This window comes from Accipiter gentilis, chromosome 5 (genome assembly GCF_929443795.1).
Source record: "Accipiter gentilis chromosome 5, bAccGen1.1, whole genome shotgun sequence".
NCBI classification, from domain to species: Eukaryota; Metazoa; Chordata; class Aves; order Accipitriformes; family Accipitridae; genus Astur; species Astur gentilis.
In genome coordinates this window covers 33217147-33231680 of record NC_064884.1, presented here as the reverse complement: position 1 = coordinate 33231680, position 14534 = coordinate 33217147, and the positions used below count along the sequence as shown (strand labels likewise).

The 14534-nt window shown below is 39.5% G+C and overlaps 1 protein-coding gene across 3 annotated transcripts in view; it reads left to right on the top strand.

The window, feature by feature from the left end:
* MTHFD1L (methylenetetrahydrofolate dehydrogenase (NADP+ dependent) 1 like) overlaps window positions 1–14534 on the top strand; it is a 162291-nt gene that overhangs the window by 34534 nt on the left and 113223 nt on the right. For 2 of the 3 annotated variants that reach the window (XM_049801269.1, XM_049801270.1), the window contains exons 12-17: window positions 2194–2330; window positions 3608–3654; window positions 6001–6108; window positions 7016–7090; window positions 9890–9992; window positions 13426–13502. In XM_049801269.1, coding sequence (XP_049657226.1) covers window positions 2194–2330; window positions 3608–3654; window positions 6001–6108; window positions 7016–7090; window positions 9890–9992; window positions 13426–13502 — 547 coding nt within the window. Of the gene's footprint in view, window positions 1–2193; window positions 2331–3000; window positions 3110–3607; window positions 3655–6000; window positions 6109–7015; window positions 7091–9889; window positions 9993–13425; window positions 13503–14534 lie in introns of those variants that run through there. The other variant, XM_049801271.1, reaches the window with a different exon arrangement.

Sequence of the window (14534 nt, the reverse complement as noted above, 5' to 3'; positions counted from 1 at the left end):
TGTGACAACGTAGAGATTAAAAAGTATCCATTCTTCTAGGAGCTGCAAACATGAAAGTAAAAGAAGTGAAGTAGCATTCTGTGCTCCTGCAGTAGATCAGAAGGAAATAAGAAGGCACAGTATGGATATAAAGATGACAGGGACCAAAACTGCTCTTGAGAGTAGATAAAATGGATTCTTTTCAGGATATGCTCTAAATCTCTTACCTTTTGTTGGGTCTACATAGATATTTTGCTAATCATCTGTGAATTCCTTTTCAAGTCAAGGCAGTACAGTTCTAGGAAGGCGGGATAACGAAATAGTCTGGATAGTAAGCTGCTGCTGATGCTTTAGAGTCTGATGGTTGGCAAATATGATGTTATAAATGTAGGAAAAAATGACTAAAAACAAATGCTCAAATTAAGTAACCCATGCACTACATGGTCATATGAGAGTAGTTCAAAGCTATCAGTAGACAAAATACTATTTCTGAAGAGTCTGAGTTCAGAGAATCTCTTATAGATGTACTAAACCCCATTGATTTCACAGGACCTTGAGTTAAAACATTACTTTTCTGAATAGGAAAATTCTTTCCTAGAACAGTATAGAAGATGCTAATTTGGCTTGCCTCCTATTGCCCAAATTTTTCCAGACATATATAACAAAGGCTTCTTTTTTTTAACAGAAAGTCCAGGATCCAACAATGATGTAAAAGAGATAATTGTGACAAGTTAATGTTTTTTTGCATGTTTTGTGGGACAAAAAAGGACTTTTGTCAATCTGTGAACTAACTGAACTAAGTTGAATCTTAAAGGCAAGGAGACAACACAGATGTCTCCTTACCTTTGACAATTTTACTAAGTTTTTTTGCCATTTGAATTGCGATCTGAGCATAGAAATATCTTGGAAAAATTACTAGTTGGGAAAGGAAGTGTTTCTAATTAGAGCTAGATATTTTAGCTCCAGTTTTGAAGAGGTTATAAGATAAGGGTTCCTCTTTGAGTAGGATGTGTGTGCATGCTTGTATTTTGAACGTTAGTTCTTAACGTCAACTTCACTAAGGTACTTCTCTGCAGGTAACAAAGGCAGCAAAGATATGAATGGTTACACTATGCCAAAAAGTGTGACTTGTGTGAGAGTGGTGTGAGTGGAAAAAAGACTGGGGCTTTCTTCTTTTGCCAGTCAGAAGGAGAAATGCTGTCTCAAATGAATCATTTGAATGCATTTCGGAGATATGAGATGTGTTCATACTTTAAGGAAGGAAAAAAAAAGAAAAAGGAGGAAAATCCCAACACCCCCCCACTTTTAAGATGGATTATAAACAAATGTGCTGACCTTCAAAGTAGGAAGAACATCACTTAAACTGAGGTGTCTCATTCACAGAAGGCTGATGAAGTTTCCTACTTGCAAAATCAGCTGTCATTGTCATTAAAAGCACAAGAATAGAGTCTTTGAGTGGAGGTTTGAGTCTCTGATTTGAGATTGGATGTCTTTCTAAAATTCTGTCCTGGTTCAATCATGGTCTAGATGTGGGATTTGTAGCATGAGGCTTTTGAGCTTTTGTATGGGAGGTTGGACTGTGATTGTAATTGTCCCTCATAACCCTTAAATCTGCAAAAATATCATGAAACTTGTGTAAAATAAATCATGTTCAGTTGAAGATAGTGACTTTTGTGTTCTGTTTTATTTAAAAAGCAGTTGGTCTGTCATTGTTGAGGGTTATGATGCCATGGAAGCTGGAGAGGGATAGGTGAGCTCTACAAACAAAACTCTTGGTTATTTAATTTAAGATAATACTATTATTTCATTCAAAGTTTGAGCAGTGGGAATAAAACATCTCATGCATTACTACAGAAATGTATTAATACATGCTCAGAGTATCTTGATGGATGGTTTGTTAATGAAACTGCTGAGACTTTTGTGCTGTAATAAAAATGACTAAATTCAATATATTTTTTAGAACTTTTGCCAAAATAATCTTCTCTTTTTCTGCTATCATAGTAAATTGCTTAAATAGAAGACACATGTATATGAGCATTCCAGCTTGAGCTAGGGGCTGACATTGTGGCAGTATTTTTGTGAAGATAAAGTAATCTTATTGAAATTTGCTGTACAAATATTCTTCATTGAAATCAAAAGGTGTAAGTTCTGATATCCTTAGCCAGGCTGACATCAGCAAAGAATTTGATTAATCTTTTTTTCTTGTTTTGCTAGAATAACCCCTACACCCCTAGGAGAGGGGAAAAGCACAGTCACAATTGGTCTCGTTCAGGCGCTTACTGCACACCTTAACATTAATTCCTTTGCTTGTCTGAGACAACCTTCCCAAGGACCTACTTTTGGAGTTAAAGGTACATAATATTTGCAGACTATATGACCTCTTTCAGATTAAAAGGAAATACTGCGCTTTTTTGTCTTCTTTTTTTTCCTCTTTTTTTTTTTCTTTTCTTTTTAAATTCCTTAGTTACTTCACTCAGTGGATTGTCTGAATGGTAGCATATTGGATTTTTTGATAAGTATATAACTAATAGATAAAGGTTTCTTGCACACATCTTCCCATGCAAGTTTCGTATCTATGTTTGTGTACTTAATGTGTATTGATAATGCAGATAAAGCTCAAACATAATGAAAGGCATGGGGATGTGTTAGCCAGGAGGAGTTTTGTGCAAGTACACGCCCTTCCAGCCACTGCTCTGTTTGGAGACTCTCTAAAGACGTCCCTAAATGTTACTGTTTAAGTCTTCTTTGAGGAGGAGTCCTAAATCCACTTGTATTGATTGGAAATATCCAAGCTTAAGGAAATTGGGAGTTGTGTGGTTCAGCTGTGTCTGCATCATACGTTTGGCTGGGTCTGAACCTCTTCTTTCTGTTCTTCTGAGTTGTTGCCCCTAATCATGGGCTGCTGCCTTTTTGCCTAGAAACCCTTTAAGAGCCTGAGGGCCAGGTAAGAGCCACCCAGAGTTCAAGCCTGTCTTCATTGCTGATAGGAAGTAATGCAATCTTTTTTTTGCCATTTCTCAGCTGAGATTGGTGCCTAACTGGGCAAGCACTCTCCCATCTGCTCTACTTTGCTTTGCTGAAGTTTAAGTTAACAAGTTTGATTTCAGCTGGAAGGCTCCTGTTGCTTGGTGCTTCTCAGCCAAGACTGGTGCATGTGAGTGCTTTAATCCCTCCACTCAACTTGCATGTAGGCTACAGTGAACTCCCTTGCCTGTACCATGAAAGGCAGCAGGGAAGGAGTGCTCAGGCAAGGGTGTGAAGATTTCGTTCAGAAGCAGTGCTTGCTCGTGACTGCTACATCTTTCCTCTCAACAGCTGCATGTGCATGACCATGTCCTAAACCAGGGCAGGAACAGAGGGTGGCCTTTATGTAGCCAAACTCTGGGCCAGCCATCATGTGTAGGCTTTCATTTCAAATCAAGAATTCCTCTTTTACGGCCTGCTGAGAAAAGCCAGCAAGGTTTAGGGAAATCCTGTTTATTCGGCTGCATCATTGATCCCCTAATAGAAATAAAAATGCTGAGAAATATGTCATCAACACTGTATGTTTCACTTTGTGTGTTTAAGGGTGGTGGTTTCTTTCCAAAACTGGTGCAAGTCTGATGTGACCATATGCTTTGCTGTGCAGGTGGAGCAGCCGGTGGTGGATACGCTCAAGTGATTCCCATGGAGGAGGTGAGACAGCAGGGGAGGCAGCAAGTCCCTGTCCCTCTGGAAGGGGTGGGCAGGCTAAGGTGGCGTCTGTGGCATTTGGTTGATAGCAATGGTCTGCCTGGAGAATTGGGGTGGTCCTTGCCATCTCCACGGGGTCCCTTGCCATCTCCACACGCCTGCTGTGTGATGTGGATGGACTGCAGAGTAGGGGTTCAAAAATGTTGCACAGATACTCTACATGTTTGTAAAATCTTGGCTATCCTTCAGATGCTTCCTGAGAAGAAAGCCTGCTTTCCATGTATAACATAGAAGACAAAGAGCTGGCTACTGCTATTTTTTTTCCTTTTGTATCCACATCTATTGCAAAAGAGAATGAGAAGGCATTACTTTTCTGGTGTAGTAGAAAAAGGCAGGGAGGCCCAGGGCTGCTGGGTTGAGGAAATTTCTTTTTCAAATGTAGATTTAATATTTCTTTTTAGCAGAAGTCACTGAGTGTGGCAAAATGGACTTGTTTTTAGCCAGGCTGATCCTCCTGTGGTAGCGTGAGACATGCCCAGAATACTGTGGAGGGGTAAATACCACAACTTTTGCTAGATAAGTAAAAGGAAGATGATTTGGCTCAACAACAGTGATGAAACAGAGAAGTCTCCTGGGAAAATTTGCTTTTCACGGGTGCAGGCTGTTGGGGAGCTGCAGGGGCTGGGGCTCCCCTTGGGGGTGGCCAGGCAGGGCCTGGCAGCCAGGGCCCGTCCCACCCCCAGCCAGGAGCAGGCAGACGGGGGCATGGGGACAGCCCCAGCCCAGGCCCTGGTCACCTCCCTGGGGACGGGCTGAGGCCAGGCTGGGCTGTGGGCCTGCGGGTGGGCCTGGCTTGCTGCGGCCCACGGCTGGGCCGGGCAGGGCTGTGGGGAGCCAGAGACCGGCCCTGCTGCGACATCGCTGGGGCAGGGGCTGACGGCCCCGGGGCTGACGTGGGGTCCTGGGCCGTGGGGGAGCCCTGGGGGGGCCAGGAAGGGGCAGTCGGGGCAGGTGGTGTCCCCAGGGTCCTGGCACTGTCACAGTGAAAGAATTGTTTTCTTGCCTCTAAATTCATCTGCAGCTTTCCTCTGCCCACAAGTAAATGGACTTCTGTTGAAGATGGCATCATCCCTAGCTCTCTTTGAGGCCTCCTGAAAACCATGTGCCGGCTTTGGAAGGAGCCGGCTGGGTGCGTGCGTTCAAAAGACTCTCACTGTGGAAACAGTGATAGTCTGACTGAAGTGTGCACCCTTCCCTAGCACAACATTCGCGGTGTAAAGCTATGTGATCCACGTGTTTATGGACAGGCTGGGTCAAGGACAGAGGTGAAATGTAGTGTTTCTTGTCGGCTGGCTGCTGCCATCCAAGCTGGGTGCCTGCCTTAAGCCTCCCTCCCTTTATCCTCAGCAGGCTTAGCCGTGCACCCCAGGGCTTCAGCACGCTGTAGTTGGCAGCGGGGTTTTGTGTTGGTTTCCAGAGCGTAAAACGCAAGCAGTTTCTCTGGGCAATGGAGCACTTAAGGATAGCATGGTTAAGCTTGCGTGTATATTCACAATGCTTGTTTGGAAATACATCATGGTTTCACCCCAAAAGAGTCTAATTTGGGCTCAACAAAACCACTCCATGGCCTGAGCTGGTGAAGTACCACCTTGAAAGTGAACAGCTGGTCCAAACAGAACTCTAATATAGTGCTTAGTTACAGTTTTGATCCCCTGTTGCACATAAGTGTGAGCACAGTCAAGGGCTTGTGCTGATTGCTGTCGGTGCCCCTCTGCTGTCAGTGCTGTAGTGCAATTAAAACTGACCTTCCGCCTCCTTCTGTCAGAGGCGTATAAAAAAATACTGTACCTATGTAACACAGGTCCTAATCTAATCTAAACTGCTGATTTCAGATTTTTCCACAAAACTTTGTTGGGCAAACTTTGTATCAGCGAAGTTCGTGCCTGATCAGCTATGGGCTGTTCTCCTGTGGCTAGCACACATGTTGTGCTCTGGGGGATTTAACAGAAATCTGCACAATTAGTAAATACTGACAGTAAACTGATTTAGTATTAATAATGTGGAACCGTAGCCCTGGGCTGTTCATTCTCGGATCATTTAGCAAAGAATAAAGATGTTCGTGGCTTTGTTTGGCTAATCTAATAGTAGTTCACAATGTACTCACATGAAAACAAGTCCTTCATATAGCTCGGTGTATTTTCAGCCTGATAATATTCATCTACACTGATAGGTGACTAATCAGAGCTGCAGCCTCAAGGAGATAGCAATGATTGTTGCTGCTAATCCATCTGAGATTAATAAATTGAGCTAAATGGTTTCTTATAAAAAGATTTTGTTGTTTTGACCTAGTTCAACCTTCATTTGACTGGAGATATTCATGCTATAACTGCTGCAAATAATTTGTTGGCTGCTGCCATTGATGCTAGGATCTTGCATGAGAACACTCAGTCTGATAAGGTGAGAATTATTTTCTGATATCCACATGACTTTTTTTTTTTTCAATTTTTCAATAAACTGCATTTCAAAAGCAAAATAAGTTGATTATCTTTTTATATTTTCACTGTGTGAACAGAAATTATTGCTGAAGCCATTCTATGTTCTGCTGGAAAATTTTGCTTATAGCATATGTTTTTCTGACAAATAGCTATTATAAGGTAGTCTTTAAGATAAGGATCTTATGCCCAGAACATTGTCAACTATTTCAGCCTGTACTAAATTGTCTAATAAAAGATGTTTTCCCTCTGTATAATCTTATTCTTTTTAATAATTTGTATACTCCTTTTAAAGTTAAAAATTACACTTCTGATGTATAGTTGGGTATGATGTACCTTAAGAAGGCAGCATTGTGGGCAAAATAAACTAGATCCTCTTCCCTCCAATAAATCTGTAGTGATCTTAACACAAATGCTGATTTGACTCTTTAAAGGGAAGAGAGAAAGTAAAGGAAGGAGCCGCCTTTTTTTGCCTACAGTGTTAAAACTGAGCAGGGCTGTCATATTGCCTTTACTTGGTACTACACAAATGTGCATTTAGGCCAGTTTGCAAATGAAAGTAGTAGTTTGAATAATTTGGACCTTGGTTTAAGTTTTAAAGGGTTCTCAATTTCAGAATTAATACATATTATTTTGGTGAAACATAGGAATACAGTAATTTTGGTAATTGGATTTAGACTGTTAAGTCATAGGCATTGCTTAAAAACCTACTACCTTCTCAGAATTGTTTTTCAAATCGCTCACAATTTAAGTAGTTGGGAAATTCTTTCTGAAATTAGTCTGAATAAATAAAATAAAAACATTAGCTTTTTATTCAACTAGTTCCTGGTTGTAACTTTTTCTTTCATTAACTTCTTGTGTGTTTTTTCTAGGCTTTGTATAATAGACTGGTTCCAGTAGTTAATGGCGTGAGAGGATTTTCTGCTATCCAGCTTGCCCGTCTGAGAGTAAGTTGTTAATGCAGTCTCTCCTCAATTATAGTATCTCTTCATAAAACGTACTCTTACACAACTTGTTTAAAATTATTTGATGTACGGGACCGAGTTCATATAAATCTCCCTCATGAATTTATCAAGTCCAGACTGTTTTCTGAAAGCATTGTCCTTGAAGTAATAGGATCTGGGTCTGATACTATTTTCATAACTAACATATTTGCTATTCTTTTCTCCTGAAATAGACCAATAATGTTTTTAAATGCTGTGTCTTTCCTGATGAAATATTAAAGTTAGAGTTTTTAAAATACTTTTCCTATTACGGTAAAGTCACATTTGAAAGCTCACATTCTTTGGTTTTGCAGTATTTTCTGGTTTTGAAAGTTTATTATAGCATATACTTCTGGGGTTTTACTGATGTCACTTTGATAGCGTTCTTCCTTCGAGGGGTAGAAACACATTTGTGTGCATAGTATATTTTTGCATCCCATCTTGCTTCCTGAATGCTTCCAGAAGAGCTTCCTATGCAATTCATGTATGAATAACATATCTGGATTTGAGGCTGCCATTCTGATAAATAATGAGAGCAACACAGTCTGCTAGCATAGGGGAAGGAGAATATGATCCCCTTGAATATGACCCTTAAGGACAGCTTCAGTCTTCTGCATCCAGTTCCATGTTTGTTGGCTTTTGAGTCCTCACCAGTGTTGTTTCAGAGTCACCGGAGGGCAATGGACAGCTGCCAAGTGCACATGTGGAATTGGGGGGGTGGAAAGGATGATAGAGACAATACCAGTTTCTGTTTTGGAAACAAACAAACAAACAAAAAGTTTCTCATAACATTTTAAGTTTTTGTGCTGTTCATTTGAATGCCAGTAAACTAAAATGTGGATGATGCCTTGACTCTATGGCAGAGTAGATCTCACAGAATTTTCCATCAGAATTTTGGAGTATTTTCATTTTGTCCTTGTTTACACTGCATGTGGGGTAACAGGTAGGGGAGGAGGGGGATTGTTTCAGTTATTCATGACACACCAACTGTCTCTGCAGTTGAAATGGATTTCTCTCACTTCACGAGTTGCAACTCAGTAATAAGTTTGGCATTATAACATTTTAATATATGCATCATAATTTCCAATAGAACTAAATTATTTTGCTGTGAATTATTTTTAGTATAATGATTCCTTATATTTAAAAAAAAATGTAAAAAAATAAAATTGGGGGTTTGTAATCACAGAAGGTCCCGTGCAATTTTTTTTTTTCAAACTCTTTGTCAAACGTCAGGAGCTAGCTTTCTCCTTCCCCTGCTCCTCAGCTTTTTTTCTCTTTTTCCCAGTAGTTATTAGACTAAGACCTTCTTACCTTACCTCCTCTCTTTAACTGCTTCCATCCCAGTCTTTTCTTTGTCTCCTTTTCCACGTCAGCTCTGTGTCTTACTTCCTCCCATCTGCATCCAGATCAGTCAGCTTTTTTTTTTTTTGCTGCTTAGATCCAGTATAGACATTGTTGAGACCTTGGGACAGATAGGCTGCTTCCTTTGCAGTCCCAGTGCCCAGCCCTCCTTGCAGCAATTGGAAGTTACAAAAATTACTGAAAATTTTGCTGTTAATCCTCTGTGGAAAAATGCTCTGGGCAAAATGCTCTGCAAAAACATATCTGGGCAAATGCCTGATACACCAAGCAGGAGGGATGAGCACTGAACTCAGACTGCCATTCCCCAGTAGAGATGCTAGTGGGATATTGCTCCTTTCTTAGTCTGTCAATTTTCATAGAATTTGTAAGAAACTATCTCCTAACTGCCTAATTAAATTCAAATTGGCTAACAGATTAGAAAATATTAATACAGGACTGGCAGTTGAGGACATAAGCCTTTCTTCATTAAAACTGGGGTGAAAAATCTTAGGGTACCAGGTGTCAAAACCTGCAAGCTGTTCTCAACAGCTTTTTGCCCTTCTCATTACAGTGGGAAATACCCCAGTGCCTGCATCTGGATTTGAAAGCAGCCCTCACAGTCTGAGAGACCAATCCTCAAAAAGGAGTGTTGCAAAAACATTTTTAATACTCTCAGAAGGATGTCCCCAGCATTCTAGAAAATAACTGTTGGTTTAAATAGGGAAATAACTGAGGTAGCTTTTTGAAATTGAGCATTTTTAGACTTTTAGACTTGCTTTATTTTTAGTCCTGAAGTATAAGCATGTCAGTTAATTGACTGAGGACTCTTTCTAATGCCAGAGAAAATTAAGGTTTTTCTTTTTTTTTAAGACTACAGTTCTTAAACACAGTTTTCTGATCCATTTTTATGTAGATTCACCTAAAAAAAGGTGTGGTGTTGCTGAAATAGTGAATCTGTAAAAGCCAGGAGGTATTGACTCATTCATTGTAAGTGACTGAGTTTATGGATGATAGGCTCTTAAAGCAGAAGTTTTTATTTAATTCAAAGATGATTCACACAAGTCAACGCATGGGTCTTTCAAAGATTTCCACAAACTAGAGCAAGCAATTCATTATCTTTTTATTAGATAATGTTGAATTTCCTCTTTGGTTTACATTAAGAGTTTCTTCTGTGTAAGAAAGAGATTGTTAATTTAATGATCAATGAGTATTTCTCCTCTTTTTTTAATTACTCTATCTACATTTGCTTCCATTTTAGTTACAGGTGTTTTTCTATGTGCTTTTTATTTTTTTAATAGTTCTGGTCCTGACATGCTTCTTTCCAAAATGCTTGCTGAAAGTGGGGGTCATAAGCCAGAGCAGCTATACCTGTTGAAGCAAAAAAGCCACTTCATTGCATTTCTTTAACTTGTTTTCGTGTAGAGGCTGGGAATAAACAAGACTGATCCTGGGACTTTAACAGAAGAGGAGATGAGCAAATTTGTGCGCCTTGATATTGATCCATCTACCATAACATGGCAAAGAGGTGTGTAGTCAGATAGCCTCACTTCAGCTTGGATTTAATTGTAATTTATTTCCTAATTTGCTTAATTTTACCTGAATCAGAGCTGTTTCTGCTCTCTGACTGTAAGAACAATCCATTTGCAAGTGGGAAATGTGCATGCATAACAAATTTGGGTGCAGTACGTTGCTCTAAAGTTGCTCAAATATCTGCAGTAACTCAAGAGAGTTTGCTAATATTCTGAGGTAGGTTGCTCTGACAGTTTAAGTACATCCCGTGTCTTTCTCATATTAGATAATACATTTTAAAACATATGAAAGTGGATTTTATGTGCATTTTACAAATCTTATTGATTCTTTTCTTAAATGTGTCTATTATGGTTTTAGATTATTTGTACTTATTCTACTTGATTTTGGTCCCTCATCCTCCCCAGCTCAGGAGCTTGGGTAGCTCAGAGACTAAATATGCCTCAGGGATTATGTTTTTTTTTTTTTAGTGTCTTATGTTATTTGCTTTGTTAGGAAGAAGAGGTGAAGACGTGGTGTGGTTTCAACTATGCATGCCAAGCAAACCAATATCCACTCTCACACCCTTAGACAACTCCCCTCTGCGTTTTCTAGTCCTAGTGCTGAGTTAAATTTCAGTGTTTGCCTCAGCTTCTGTACCTTTGTTTTTAAGCAAGTAAACTCTGCATAAAGTTTTGAGCTAAATTCCATTGGATTTTGTTTTCTTCCTAAATTCTCAAACACCAAAGTTATTAGTTCAAAATCATTGTTAAATGGACTGTATTGTGATGCTCAGAGAAATAAGTTGAATCTATTGAGAAGTGAGGAGTCTTGGCCATGCTTTACTGTGCCCTTTGTGTGTGTGTCATCTCAGACTTGGGATATTTTTCTCAAGATAATACTGGGGGATGTGGCATAAGATGTTTTTTATTAGTCACACAGTGTGTCTGGAAGAGACCTGTATTAGGATGAAGGAGTAATATAAATATTTAGTGTAATATGACTCATCGTTTTTATCAGCACGGGTTTGGGAGGAGGCAACATTACTCAACAGCTGTTAACCTCAAGTGAGTTATTTTATTCATCTCAAACAATGTTAGTGAAACTTCTATTCCACACAGCTTTATATGATGCACATACCTTAAACATTTCAGAAAAAAAATTGGGTTTAGGAATGTTTTAGATAACTTGGAAAAGTTTTATTTGGGACTGTTTCTGCAATCCATATGTCTGTGAAGCTTATTAGGTACCAGGGAATTTGTAGTGCAGAAGAGGAAGCTATCAGATTGCCTGAAAATTAATTTTAGTCAGGACCTGTTTCCTTAGAAGTGTCACAAGCTTGAAGTCCATTGTCATCTTATACTAACTTGAACAGGTACAACATACTGAAAAGAAGGAAAACTTCCCCCTACTTACCCTTCCCCTGGTATTCAGATCCTGTTTATATCTCTAGAGGATAAGGAAGTAGATATATTAAACCTAACACTTGGTTGAACCTAAACTTTCCTGAAACATTTACTTTGGGCAGGAAGAAGGAATATTTGGAGAAGGAAAAATTGCTTTTGTGACAAAACCAATTATTTCTTAATTTACTACTTGTAAGTGCAGCTATTGGAATCTTCCTGGGGAATGAATTCTGACTATGGTGAGAAAGCCAGTGTGTCCTAGTGACCAGGAAGAGTTGCAGGGGTAGTTATAATTTCATGGTAAGAGTGTTCAGGTTACATGATTTCACTAGGAAGGGCTGGATAAAAAGCAGCCCAGGGGCTGTCCAGGCTGGTGGGAGGGCTAGTTCCTGCTCTCAGCAGTGCCTGGGTAGGCAGGAAAGACATTTAGGGCTGCTTCAGGCTGCTTGTGAGACTCAGCTTCCTAGGAGGAAAAGGGGTAAGTTTGTGCTTGAGAGATCAGCTTGCCATATGGCTTCACGGTGGCATATGGTACCACAGCTTGGTGTGAGGCTACTGCTTCCATGTGCTGGGCTCTGTTCTGCAATTTCTGCCAGTACTGTAGTATTTCAGGATATGACTGTATATAAACAGAAACCAAAATGAGTTAGCCAAATCTGTGTTGCACCATCCCTTAAATGGAATTCCTGAAGAAATTAGGGGCCTAAATACCATGTACTGGGAAGAAGGCACGTATGGTATTTACAACAGCCACATAAGAAATGCCCAAGAAGGGAAAGTGCCTTAAACCTTGCTTTTCTCCCAGCTCACTCACAACCCTTGAATTGGGGTTGTGTAGGATTGAGATTCAAAGTCCCTCTTGTTCTTGGGTAATTACATCGTCCTTTTCTGTACAGGCAATTTTTTTAATCTCCAAAAGCAGCAGGAAGAGTGGGAGGAGGTGATTTCACTGACCTGCAGTACAGACAACTTCTCTGGAGGTTCCTTGATTCTCTACTTCTAAATGAACAGAGCTCAAATCTACATCTACCAGAAGATTGTGACTTGATTGCCAGACTACTGGCTGAACTGATCAAGAGTACTTTCCACCATTTCTTTTAGGGTTAGTACAAATTGAAACATTTGTAGGTCTAAAGAGCCCGTAAGAAAGAGGGAGCCTAATTTTTGCATTTTGTAGGGATTGCCATTCCTGGGAAGGAGAGGTCTTGGAGTTCAGTCTCATTTTCTAACAAACAGAAATGTCACCCTAATCCTTCTTCCTAAGAAACATCCTGATCGGTTCTCAGCAAATGAGAGAGTTCTTCAATGATTCTCAGCCCTTGCTTTTGGTTCCTACAAAGGCACATTTGAAGTTGAGTGTTGTCTGTGCAGAATTGGAGAACTTGGCTTTCAATGATTGTTAGTGAAGTGAGCAGTTCCACAGGATGGTTTGGACATGCCCTTGCAATACCAAAAGTGTTTCCAGGTTAGAAATACAATTGTCTGAAATTGAAGTTGTGTTAAATAGCAGATGGTTGATCTTGGCAGTTTGAAAAAACTTCTTTTGAATGCTGTGCAGCTGAATGTGGAGTTAGTTACTGTGATGTGCATGAAAGTGACTTGTCTAGAAGAACCAATCTGACAACATAATCATCCTTTAAAAGAGAAACAGACCAAGTTTAACCTACGTCATGCAGTCTTAAAATCAATTCTTAACAAGTCAATGGTTAAGCAAGTGATTTGAAGTAGGTCTGAGGTGCATTGTACCTACTAAAATTTTTCTTATGTAGGTATAATATTAATTTGTATGTTAGCATATTAAGAATCTGTTAGCTTCAAATACTGTTCAGAGAAATTGTATTTGAGTTATTTTAGCCTGTCATCTAATGGTATCAACTAGAAGGGAGAAACCAAGTCAGCGCTAGTGCTAGCATGCAGGAGTGTGGCTGTCTGGTTACACTGTTCAAGCAGCGGAATCTTACATGTGTAACAACAGGTATGCTTGGAGAAACCCAGATCCCCGATTCCTTGTTAACATGTTTTGCTTTTGCTATTCCTTTATTTCAGTGGTGGATACAAATGACAGATTCCTGCGCAAAATAACAGTTGGGCAGGCAAATACAGAGAAAGGATTTGTCCGTCAGGTATGTAAAGGCAGTTAATATATCACATTCTGGACAGACTTTGCTTTAGGGATTGAGAGATGTTTCTGCAGTTCTTTCAGCATACCACTTTGAATTGCAATGCTAACATCTGTTGCTGTTGTATAGTATTCTTGCAGTGAAACTGATTGTGTTAACGAGTAACTGAGTCTGAAGTTTCAGGAACAGAATCCAATGCATATTGCACAATGCATTAAAAGCACTTGAAAAAATCGCGTACGGTGGGGGTTCAACATTGTCATCCTATGAGTATAAAAGGTGCCCTTATGCCCTCATAAAGTTAATTTGTATGATTTTTCTTACTTTTTAAAAGTCCTTCAAAGTATTTATATAGTATTTATGTAATTTAAATTACATTTAAATTTAATGTTAAAAAACTGGGGGGAGGGGTGGGTCATGTGTTGATCCCATTGGTGAGGGCTGAAAATGACCATTAGCTTTTTGTTTAGTTTTCATTTCCCTATCATACATCTCAGTTTTGGGATCTAAACTGTAAGAACTTTGAACATGTGCTTAATTTTAATATGTAGGCTTGAAGGGATAGTTCAGAAAATGATTATGTGCGTACTTTCAGCAGTGTAAAAAGTAACCTACATTACTATATGAGAGCTTCTAGAAGTTTATTAAAGAACTTACTGACAAATTGACAGCCAGACTTTTCCAACACTATCTGAATAAGTGTTCCTGGTGTCATGTGGATAAATCCACTTCTGAAACAATGCAGTGTGGAACAGTAATGCCGGGTGGAACAAACTCATTGTGATGATTTGGAGTTGCTCCTAATTCAATGAAGATATTGTAATCTAACATTCTGGATCATGAAATTCATGAGGTTCTGACTATTTTGAGGTGAATAGCTATTGTGGTAGAGATAAGGCTTTCATTCATTTTGGAAATCCTATCTTTAATTTTTCTTTATAATTTCAGATCTCTTCTAGGCTTTGTGCTTAAAAGAGAACAAAAAATAGTGCTAATGGTTTTGCTCCATTCCACAGGTAAAACAGTCAAATTGGA